At 41.6% G+C, this 12,458-nt stretch overlaps 1 protein-coding gene across 1 annotated transcript in view; it reads right to left on the reverse strand.

Annotated features, from left to right (window-relative positions):
- LOC131673854 (protein groucho-like) overlaps positions 1-5,456 on the reverse strand; it is a 42,982-nt gene extending 37,526 nt beyond the window's left edge. The window contains exon 1 of the mRNA XM_058952193.1: positions 5,035-5,456. Coding sequence (XP_058808176.1) covers positions 5,035-5,085 — 51 coding nt within the window. The 5' untranslated portion in view covers positions 5,086-5,456. The remainder of the gene's footprint in view (positions 1-5,034) is intronic.
- Between the last annotated feature and the right edge of the window lie 7,002 nt (positions 5,457-12,458).

Consider the following 12,458-nt stretch of genomic DNA (forward strand, 5'->3'; position numbering starts at 1 on the left):
TTTCAGCTTCTTTTGCTATATATTTTCCAATTGATCAAAGAATTTTATCAATTTTTCCTTAGAATATTATTAGTTAACGTTAAGCTTGCCATAAACTAGATTCATAAGACTTTCAATTTTTTCTGAGTGATATTGTCAATACCAGATTTGTTAGGTTGGTCAGTTGAAAGTGAGACTTATTGAAATTCTGTTAACCCAAACTAAGTTTGAATAATATTTTCATACTTGTCCGTGTTTATTGTAGTTACTTGCATCGACTTTGTAGATAAAAGTTTAATGCAATAGCTTGCACGGAGAATCATATTAAAGGTTTTATCGAATAAAACTTTATGTGTGGAGATTTGTTGGTTGATATTGATGCTAACTTAAATTTGCTATTTGAAGACTTACACATGAAAAATCTGTATAAGATACACTGCTTCTTGATACTTTTTCATTTGAAAGAAAATACGATGCCTGGAGTGACAGATTGCACTTTGTTTTTGTTCGACACACTTGGATTTTCTTTTTGATTGAAATTTATAGTAGAAAATATCAATCAGCTTATTTTCTTTTTATTTTGCACATATTCCTTGATATATCCTACAGCTACATTACTGATCTCTTCCATTTCATTCCATGTGTTTCAAGTGCAATTTAGAATACCGTAGAAAGTCACAAACCTGTGTAACTCGAATTGTGAAAATGAAAGTTGTTACAGATGTACATATAAAAATTATTGAATATGAGTTGCCATTAGTATTTATATTTTTACTGTCATCCTGGAAAGTCCTCGCTGAAAACTCAAGTTCTTAAATATTCCAGAAGTGAGCTATCGAATCTGTGAAACGTGCCCTTAATAGATCATATATAAAAAGATCAGAAGATGTTGATGTTAAAATTTTTTTATCTATGGTACTATTAAAAATATACTAGAAATTCAATAATTCAAAATTAAATTTCAAACTAAAAAACCGATGTTTTAAAATAATGATATAAATAAATGTTAAGTTTAAATAAAAACAAATATCTACCTCACAACCTCCATAATTGGAATTTAATTTTATTTCACTTTTTAATGCGAAGTCTCTTTAACTCGGAACTCGTCTAACTCGAACAAAATTGTCTGTCCCTTGAATTTCGAGTTAACGAGATTCAATTGCAGTTGATTATTAGGTTTTAAATAAGTTAAATTAAATAAACGTTAGAAAGGTTGATTTTCGTGATAGTATAATAATTTAAATAATAAACAAACTCTATCGTCTTCTATCATTTAAATAAATGTCATATTTCAGCTGTCGTCCAATATTCGATGTTAAATATTGTGTGTATGTGTGTGTGTAAAATTAGATAAAACTCTTTACGACAACAAATGGTTGTATTTTATATATTTAGTATTTGGATATACTGAACTATGTTGTTTTACGATTTAATTACCTTTATGTTATAGTTAAAGCTCATCTGGAACATCTATATAACAAATTCTTAAGTCTCTTCATCTGTAAAAACTTTATTTTTGTTCGTTTGTGTTATTTAATTAATCTTCTAAGAAAGCATTGTAGCTCTGAATATTTATTAATATCTTTCGCCTTTTTTTCATTAAAAGTATTAAGAGATTTCAGTTTTGAAAAAGTAGCCCATAATGTTCATAATTTTGGGTCTTGAAATTATATACTTGCATTTTATTTGAAACTTCATAAAAAAAATTAAAAAATGAACACATCTATAGCTAAGAATGCTCGATTATTGACTCGGCGCAACGTTTATCAAAACATCGATAACGCATACATTTGTTATTCTTATAAAAAACCAATCAATTATTAATCTGTTAGTAAAATGATATTTATAATTTTCAAAGGTTTTTTCTGTATATAATGTTTTATAAGCTTATGAACAAATAAGCTAGCGAAAACTCAGGAATAATTTCCACGTTTTACCGCTTATATAAGTTTATAGGTGAGTATCAATAATTGTAAATCATTTGTGATAGTAAGAAAATATAGGACGCACTATATTCTTCAAAATAAGACTACAAGCGGATTAATTAACAATATCTTTTCAATGAAAAAATATTTTTATTAGTAATTATCAATAAAGAAAAAATTTCACTCTTCGGAATGAAACTATCTTTTAGTTCAAAAGGTATAAAGTTTTAAATATTCAAATTGTTTGAAACAATTTACTTAATCGACGGATCGAATGTCACCCTTGAAATTCATATTCAGCGAGGGAATATGCATTAAAAAAATCTAGGTGGCGCCATGTAAATTAAAAATGCCACTATGATCCGAAAATGCTATTAGCATCCGAACTACATCGTATTTTGGTGCTTTTCGGTGTACGTATGTTGTTTCACATCGGCCACTCCTTTAATGATCAAACTCACTGAATATTTTAAGACCAAAATGAGCAGTAGCAGCAGCAGCAGCAGCTCAATATAAGAGAGTAAAAAAAGCGTTATATGATATTTTAACAAAATAAACTGTACGTCACATCAGGAACAAACAGCATCAACAACAAAAGGGAGGGGGCGGTGGACTTCTGCGCTACGCGTAACGGCGGTGGAACGAGGCGATCAAAACGCACGGCATGTGCGCAACGTATCAAACGTCTAACCCACTTCCTCGCAGGTGTGTCGCCTTCAACGTCATCATAGTGGTGGAGTTATTAACGAGTTTCGCTTTACGGGCGCGCACGAGAAATCGAGAGCTGTTTTGTGCCACAAGAGGAGATCGTTTTATGTGCGCGAGGTTGGGGGGGGGGGGGGGGGGGCTTTTTACGCTTCTCGGCTTTTATTGCGGCTTGCACTGGAAATCGATGCTGCGCGCGCAACTGTTTTTTGCGCTGCTGTCGGAAATTGGAGTACGCGTAAAAATTTCGCGCGCGCGCATTGAAAATCAATATGGAGAGAACACTCGATCGCGTGTAGGAGATTTTGCTCGATTTTTCTTTCTCTCGGTGTCGTCACTGTAGTATCTTCAGTAGTGCGGGTTCCATTTCAAATATTCCTCTCCACAGGGCGTGAGACGTCGGCACCTGTATTTACATTATGGCAAGCGAAAAACCTGGAATTTCATGGATGACCAAGGGAGCTAATAGGATTATCCATGTCGGACCGTGAAAAGTTAAGAGGTATAACAAAAAGCACGCAGGTATAAGTGACGCAGGTCGAAAAGACCTCTGAGGCCCATTTTTTGAGGGTCAAACGAACTGACGGCAGACAACACGATCTGATGTTTGCGAAATATTAACGAGCGGGCTACACGACGGAAATTGGAGAAGGTCGTGTGACCGTTTCGCTTCTATCTTCTTTTTCTTAACTGAAAATCGAGGAGGTTCAATAATGTAGGACGTTTTTATGTGATGCATCCTGTGATTTGATTTGTGTTCGGCTGGATTAGGTGTTGGTTTCGATTTTATAATGAGAAGTGCGGGCAAAAAATGGAGAAATTCCAACGACGGAAACTTATTCAAATTTCACACCTTTTTTTCGCAAGGCAAGGGGTCGTAGAGTATAAAAATACATAATTCTTGGAAGCGAGAAATAAAAGATTCGTTCCACTAGGATACATTTTTATATCGAAATTCAGTTGCTCGCACGGACCGTATAAAGTTTCAAATTTACCGATCATCTCCGGATATCCCACGGGATATCCACAATATCCCGAAATTGACAAACCGTATCTCCACGCAGCGGCAAAATACATTTATTCACTTTATTATCCGCGGCGCACACGATGTGGCCATGCAATAAGCTCGCGTTGTCGCCAAAATATCTGTATTTACGAAAAATTCCCCCGTATTTGCGGAATATCCGCGCGCCTTTCTCCACCAAAATTTGCTTTTTCGTCTTTGATAAAACAACATTTGGTTGAACTTTTGTCGATTTACGGCTTCTCTTTGAAAAAAGTCAGTATATGGCTGTATTTGCACGCGCATGTTTCAACGTGTACCTGTGTATATAGAAAGCGTTTTACTTTTTCCAAGGGAAATTGCCACGCGAGACAGAAGTAGGCAGAAAGAGTTGAACGAAAACAACAACTGCGATACCCGGGAGAGTCGTAAAACCACATGGCACCCGGCAGATTGCATCCTCTGCTCTCTTGTCCTGCTGCTGTTGCGAGTACTTTATTCAAATTGAATTTCCTAGCGTTGTCGTACACACTCCAAACAAATCATGCGAACCGATAATGCGCGATAATACTCGCGATTCCTTTCTTTTTTTTCTTTTATCGACGACTGATTAATCGATGAACGCATAAAGCGCTCGTCTACATGTCGATTTATTGAGAACACGAAATTACTTCACAATTGTTATATATGCGTTATCTTTGAAGAGTTGCAACGACGATTGGCGCACACAAAAAATATAATATATGTATGTCTGATTTGACGTAGAGGCTCTTTAGCGCATCAAGAAAAATAGTTTAGATGGAATATTACGTTATCATCTCTCTCAAAACCTAACAGGGCAAGTGTAAACTTTTTTCCTAACGGTGGCACATTGCACGTAAGATTTTAATCTAACGATATGCACGTGCACAAGTGGCTCCTCGTGACAAGCGCTCCATGCATGCGATTCTCTTCTCCAGCGTCGCGTCTCCGACGTTTTTTTTTTCTTTCATTCCGAGTACTTCAACTGCACATATGTACTCGTTCCGTTTCGAAATGCCAACCAGGAAAGAGGGAGAGCGAGAGATCATTAATCAACGTGCACATTCGTGTGTACACTAGTAATTATGCGATTAAACGACGTCGACGAAAGCGTGTGAAATCAGAGTGACGCTTGTTTTCCGTAACAAATGTTATTTAGGAATAATTCTATTAGATACACGTGAGCTCGCGTTCCTATTACATACACTAATAAGGCCAATTTGCAATATTCTTTCGTACTCGTAACAAACGATTCGCGTGTTTTTACAAGATCAACAAAACCGCATTAGGCGTAACAAGAAACGAAGAAAAAAATAATGAAAGGAAAACAAAAATTACACGATGCCGTCGATAATAAGTAGTTTGAAAGAAGGAGAGAGAGAAAAATGGAATATACGTTACCGGATGCCGTGCGGCAGCAACGGCGGCCACAGCTGCTGCGTTTGGATACATGCTGCTGCTGGTATTGTTGCTCTTGGGCTTCGGAGAGGACGATGAGCTGTCACCCCCGCTAGCCTCGGGCAGGTCGCTCCTCGTGAGCGCCGGAATATTGGCTGCTGCTGAGCCGAGCAGCTTTTTTTTCCACAGCTTTGAACCCACTTGGCGGAATATCTACTCGCACGTCATCCCACGTGCGAGTAGTATATCCTTAATGATTTTTGTTACACTGAACAAAACAACAACACTCTGGCACACAGATATGTCGCACCTTTTACACACTTACTACAACTGCACTAAATCTCAGCACTGTAAACTTAGCATGCGTGTGTATATATATTAAACAACAACAGAGAAATGGAGAGAAAAACACACAATGTGACTATCTCAACGCTTCAACGTCAACTGCCGCCGCCACCGCCGCCAGCGCGCGTCGCTTGGCTGCTCATGGCGGGGACGACGCGCCAACGCTCCCCACCACTAGCCACGTGGTCTCTCTCCATCCACACCTGGCTTCTTCTTCATCATCTTGCGTGCGCGCGTGTGTGTGTGTATATATATATATATATATATATATATAGTAACACTTAGGTGGGCTACGCGCTGCTGCCTCTGCACCGCTGAGCTTTTCAGCTATAAGGTATTAATTGCCACCAGATTTTCCGGAGCGGCTGTGAATACTCACGGGGGCATTTGCTACGGCTGTCGGCATACCTACGCTGGGGCCTGCTGCTGCTGGTGCCGCTGCTGTGCCGACAAACGTCGTAAAACTTTTCCGCACAATTGTGTGCGACGGCGACTTGACTCGACTACTGCACCGCTGGCCTGCCAAGCTACAGCGACATTAGTTTTATGGATACACGCGCTTATGAAGCTGTTCAATTTATTGCTTAGCGCGCCTTCGTTCAGCTTCGGCATTGCCGCACATACTGAAATCTTGCGCGACAGTTGCAATTTTTATGATTTTAAGGGGATATTTGACAATGCTTTGCACGTCCATCGCATTCATTTTTATGACTAGCTTGGCGTCGAAATGTGAAAATTATAATTCCTCTTTTTGTTTTATCTTTTGAAATGGTAGACAGTGTTTGAATTGCTTCGAAATTATTGGTTGAGACCGTAAAGCTAGTTTTACGTTTGCACTTTCGTAAAAGCTAATTTACTTCTGATACTTTATGGTTGCTCCGAAATCATTATGTGCAGATTTCTCGAGGTAATAAACTGCAGGCAGCGTTTTAAAATAATTTTAATAAACTCGTAAAACGTTCAGTTAGGAATAAAAATATGTATATAAACTGCCGGTACATAAGGATAAATGAGATATTTAAATGTTAAAATTAATCGAGTGTACAATCCAAGTTTTATCTGAAACAATAGTCGACATCACAATTTGAGCTGACAAATTATTAACTTTGAACAAACGTTAACGTTCACTATTTGTCTCTCTTGCAATTTTTTGCCAATTTCTCCGTCCAATACGTTTCATAAAAAGATACCAACGTACACAGAGAGCTGTGGTGCGTATATTCGACGACAGCTGAATTACACAAGCGCTCGCGCACACGCGGTTGAGCCCAAGTTTTAATAACATTTTCGTTGTTGGGCCAAAAGCTGTGCGGCCCGAAAATTTCTTGATAAACTTCAGAATTTAATTACGTGCCCGCTATATACCAGCAATTTGCATAAGCAAACTGACGCACCTCTCTCCCTCGCGTGCGAAACCCAAGTGCAACAAAAAAATCTCTCTAGCACAGCAGTATGTTATTGTGCGCGCGCGTGTTTTCCTCTCTCGCATTTTTTTTTTATGTCCAAGAAAAACCACGATCATTCATGCAAACGACTCTGTAGCACAGCGTACAAAGAGAGCAGTCTGGAATAATTTAACTCTCTCTCTCGCAAAGGCTGCATTTTTTTCTTCTTTATTGGGCGCGCATAAACCCCATTGTTTTGCGTATTATGCGTCGTCCGGAAGCTACCTTCAGAAAATTAAAGGCCTCGTAGACTCTCTTTCTCTCCTACCTTTTATTTTGGTTTTATCTCAAACCAGCACCTTTTTCGCTCTTGTGGGCTTCTTGTTGTTTTCTTTTCTTTCTTTTTTTTTTGGTTTTTTTTTTTATACTCGACGCGGGCGCAGACGTTACGCTTGAAAAGGGAAAGAAAGAGGAGCGCTGCTATATACTGCTTTTCGTTTATCGCTTCCCTGTCGCCAGAGACCTTCTCTCTCTCTCTCTCTCTCTCTCTCTCTCTCTCTCTCTCTCTCTCTCTCTCTCTCTCCCTCTCTCTCTCTCTCTCTCTCTCTCTCGCTTTCTCACTACTGTGTTTTCCAGCGTGGGTATTTTTCTTTATTCTGTCGTGCTTTAGTACCCTTCTTTTTTCATTAACTTTAATGAGCAGCTTGTATATGCGCAGCGATGTGCTTGTAGACAAATATCAGATTTCTTTCGCGCTTCTTTATACTTTCTAGCGGATGTTTTTTCTTCATTATTTAATGCAAAATTAAATGTCGTAAAATTATGCAATTGTTTTATCGTTCGATCGAGTTACATTTGTTTTACAAACAATTGCATTTTCCAGGTAAAGAACTACCAATTATTCCAGAAAAGTATTTTTAATGCATGTAATTTATTACATACTTTTTGTGTAATTAATTCCATAATGAATGCTCGTATTAATAATACTCGTAATTTTTTAGAACATTTTTGAAAGGTTGTAACAAGAAAAAAGAATACTGTTAAGTAATTATTATCGATTAATCTGTCTTTACCAGATCTAATGACTTAGACTGATTGATTTATTTTTAGACATTCTTGTCAGCGACCGATGACGTTTATGGCTAAACGAATCTCCGGAAAAAACCGTTAATTATCTGTTAACAGAATTTCAAGATTTGTTTTTCTTAGTAGTTTACTTTTAGAAGAAGCAATTTCTCACTCTCAATCACTTGGTCACATATCCGCCCTCACATTTCTTAACTTTTCTTGTAGGATAAATGCCACCATAAGTTCTCACATGCGCGGTACGTCAAAATAAGAAAAAAAACAGAGAGCGAGCGAAACTCACAAGTATATATACGTCTATATATTTGTGTATACCTCAGAAGCAAAAGAAGCTTTCTTTTCACTCGGCTCTTTATTCGTATCAGTACGTTTTATATACATACACAAGACTCGTCGTCGTCTTGCAATAAAAGTCAGCGTGCGTCGACACAGACACACACATAGACGCAGTCAGAGCTTCCGCGACGACGACGTTTTTCTTCGCCTCTCTGCGCTCGCACATACATACGTATAGCTTCTCACTTTTTTGTACTAAAGCTCATCTTTTCCCAACTCACTCTTTCTCTTCCTTTGCGTGTATGCGTATTTGTCACTTTTCCCTTGCAGCGGCAAAGCGCTGCCACGCCTCCGACGTTTTCTCTCCCGCTGTGATTTTTCTCTTCAGTTGCGCTTTTTCCTTCTTCGACCCTTTCACTGGCTTGCGCCTTTTATTTATAAACAGATTATCGAACACTGTCTACATATGTTTACCTACGTTATCAATACAATATTAAATTGGTTGACAATTGCTTTTAATTCGCTGGATCTTAATGGTAAGTTTTGCGATTCGAATATTTATGTGGCCGGCGTTTGAGTTCATCGCCAAGAAGACAATGCATCATTCAACCATTAAACTCGTTACCTATCAAATGAATCATCAAAAATACCGTTTGATTGCGATTTCGCGAGGTTGCTGTGTAAAATACTGCTCAGAGACAAATATTTGGCACCTATAGCTCGCGATAATACCCACGATTAATTTATTTGTCAATTGGGAAAATCAATACAGAGTATTGATGTTGGTAACTATAGTAAGAGAATCAATGAACGCTGGCGCGATGAGTACTTTTCAATTTGACAGAATCAAACATTGTCGATGGTCTGAAAAAGAAATAAGAAATTGATGAAACCTAATAATATCGCATGAAACGAGAACAGCGAGCGAGAGAGCACAGACTTGCCACTTAACCACACCGAAAGCTCTCCACTCATGCATCACCTCTTTCGCTGAATGACGAGTAGAATCTTCTTCGCGGCTGCCTCGCGTGCTTATCTCTCTCTCTCTCTCTCCTTTCAGGCCTCTCGCTCTCTTTCCCCTCGCACTTACGAATTTACGTCCTTCAGTCGAGCTGCTGTAGGGGGAAGCCAAGCCGTCTTTCCGCTCTGCACTCTCTTGACGGGCGCTCATCCCTATCGTGACTACTACTCGGCTGCTTTCTTTTTTTTCTCTCCATTCGTCGCGGCGCGCCTCGAGTGGATTGCCGCTGCCGTGTATGCGTTGTGTGCGAGCTTTTCTCTCTCTCTCTCTCTCTCTCTCTCGCTCTCCCTCTCTCTCTCTCTCTCTCTCTCCACAGATATATACACTTTTATTAGCGATGTGGCGATGACGGCTACGTGGAGTGTTACGTTCGATAGCTTCGTTTTTTATTGCACTCCGGTGAGAGGATTTGCTTGATTTATTGCGCTCGATTTGATCGCATCGATCGAATCGACCGCCTGCGCCGGCGATGCTCATATTTGGATCGAATTTGCACGTCGTCACCATACCCTCCATCGTGAATTTCACCGCGAGCCCGTGCTCAGTCGAGACATTCACGAGGAAACAACATCGTCGTCTGGGTGGAAATCTGCCTTCCGCACAGATATACAGCGTCGTATCAGCGTTGAACGATCGATCGCCTGCGCGCCAGTGATATCTGAAGGAGAAAAAGCCGGTGTAATCGACAAAAGCCATCTCTCGTATACGCATCGCTAAGGGGAATTTCACGCTCTCGTCGCGACGAGATAAAAATCTCTCCTCAATCCGTATCTAAGTATTTTCGCCTTAGTCATCCTTAAAATTTCATCTTCTCTCTCTCTCTCTCTCTCTGTCGCTGCGCGCGTTTCTCCCCCTATATTATTAGAAATTAATACGCGCTCCTCTCTCCCCTCGGCTATTCAATCCTTCAAGCCGCGTAACAAACACACGCACTGACGCAGACACACATATCTGGTCGTCTCCCCCCAGTGACTTTGCTCGCTGGCGCTCGTTATCCAAGGCACTTTCGCTACCCCTGTATAGTTGGCAAGCAAGCATTTTTGCTGGTGGTGCGCGCGCTCGGCTCGAGCTCGCGAGATTAAGTGTCGCGCCGAGGAAAGGGCAAAGTGATAATAACCGCTTGGGGTGGGATGGGGGGGGGGGGACTCGAGTCGCCTAGATATTCGCGCTGAGTGTGCTGCAACCTCCCTTATACACGGGGACGCCAGAGACCGACTGAGCTCTCTCTATTTTACACGAGTCTCCAGGCATCCGTTCGGTTATTGCTACGAGCGTGACGCTGTATTTCCTTGCCGCACCAGAGCTGCGGATTTTATTAGCGCTTTACGTCCGGTGTATTCGTCTGCGAGCATCGAGAAATGAGCGTCCTTTCACGTACACGTGGATTTTACGACGGCGACGACGACGTTAATAAGCACCACCACCAAAGAGGTGCGATGGTTCTGTTTTGTCGGCGTTAAAGTGGACGGCTGATGCCAAACAATAGCCGAGCGCCGCGTCGGCAGCGAGGCATCGATAATACGCCAGCTCTCGCGATATCGCAGAGATACGCGTGGAACGTATAGAGCGCGCGGCGTGGGCGGCCAAGAGAGCTTCCGGATGCGTCGCGCGAGGTGCATCGCACGACTGGCGCCGCTCGTTCTTTTTGACCGCGCGTCATCTACGCGTTGCGCATCTCGCCGAGACCGACGCGGCTTATCTCGCGTCGATCAGCGGATATTTGTAAGTCTCTCTCCGTCCCCCTTGGCGCAGCAGCAGCAGCAGCAGCAGCAGCTGTGAATGCCAGCGCCGCAGCAGCACGGCCGGAGAGCGACAGAGAGATTCTCCCTGGGGCGCGGACGGAGAGGCTGTGACGCGTGTATGACTTATCGCTGGAGGCGATCGCACTGCTCGCTCTTCTCCTTTTTCTTCCATGTGTATATATCTCTATGTGCCCCGCCGAGGGACGTCCTTTTTTTCGTCTTCTTTGGGGAGATGCTTCGCCTGATTCGTCAGAGACCGACGAACGTTGGATTTATTTCGGTGCGAATCTATGTTCGGGAAGAGCCAGTTGGCCGTTGACGTGCTCTGCGGTTGCGATGTGGCGTGGATTATGATGTTTACATTCTGCAACGTGACGCGCGCTTAAAAATCATTGGCCCTTCGCGCATGAAAGCACTGACCCGCTCCAAGTTCGAAGTTCACGATACGTACGTCGTTTAACTTATGGATATGCCTATGTACGCTGACGTTCGACTCTATTATTTCTATAGGTGGACGTACAGGGATACGCGTCTAATTGAGAAATGAAACGTAGATAGGAAAGGAAGCTATGCCTACGTGCGATTGCGCGTTCAAATATTGATTGACAATACTTGGAATGCAAGCTCGCTCAAGTAGTGGCGCCTATAGCTTTAATACCACGACAAACTTCGTTGTCTAGACATTCTTGTAAATACTTCATGAATACTTGGATATATATAGTTTTTCGGGCAGATATTTATATATAGAATCTCGTGAAGAATGTAAGCACCTCGGAAAAACTTGTGCGCACGATGAAATAATAGGGAGAGAAGTCGCTCGAGCCTGATAAATATATATCAAGCCGCCATGCCCCAAGGTCTCTTACATTTATACGTCGTGTCCCGCGCCATTTGCGATCTCGCTTTCGTTCGTTTCTTTCTCTTCTTTTCGTTCTCTCGGCGGCAGCATGTGCGGAAATGGAGGTACTGGGCTGGATCTTTTATGCGCGCGCGACTGCCAGATGATTGCGCGCGGGAATTGAATAAGCGAGAGGCTTGCTTGTCATTTCGTCGCCAGAAAAGTGTCGGATGTACGAACTGTGTCGTTTCTATTTTTCGACACTCCGCGCGCGGCTGCTCGACTTGAACAAAGTCACAGATACGATCGTCCGAGAAAGTGACTTCAGGCCTCGCCTCGCTCGGACGCAAACGTCCGCGCACTCTCATCGAAACGTACTTGTTGAAATGTTGCCGAGAGTCGCTGGTAGTCGAAAACGATTGAAAAGCCATCGTGTTTATTTGTATCAAGGCGGATTAGTGTCGTAGATTCGTATAACATCAGCGGGAATCCAGCTTAATCGACTGAACGTACAGTCCCCAGCGCTAATGATGTTTATAGCCAGACGATTCCTGCTATTTCTAGAAAACTCATCTCTCAATCAATTTGCGGTCGCTTTTCGAATTTCGCGCGATAGAAAATCTCGAAATGAGCCTCCCCGCGGAAGCTATAAATAAAGCCATCTAGATAGCGTTCGAGTAACAAATTAGTCGGCAGCAACGTGCCAACGTACACGTCGAATGTGCGTGAGTGTG

The sequence above is a fragment of the Phymastichus coffea genome, unplaced genomic scaffold (assembly GCF_024137745.1).
Source record: "Phymastichus coffea isolate CEN01 unplaced genomic scaffold, Cenicafe_Pcof_1.1 PCOF00201, whole genome shotgun sequence".
NCBI lineage: Eukaryota > Metazoa > Arthropoda > Insecta > Hymenoptera > Eulophidae > Phymastichus > Phymastichus coffea.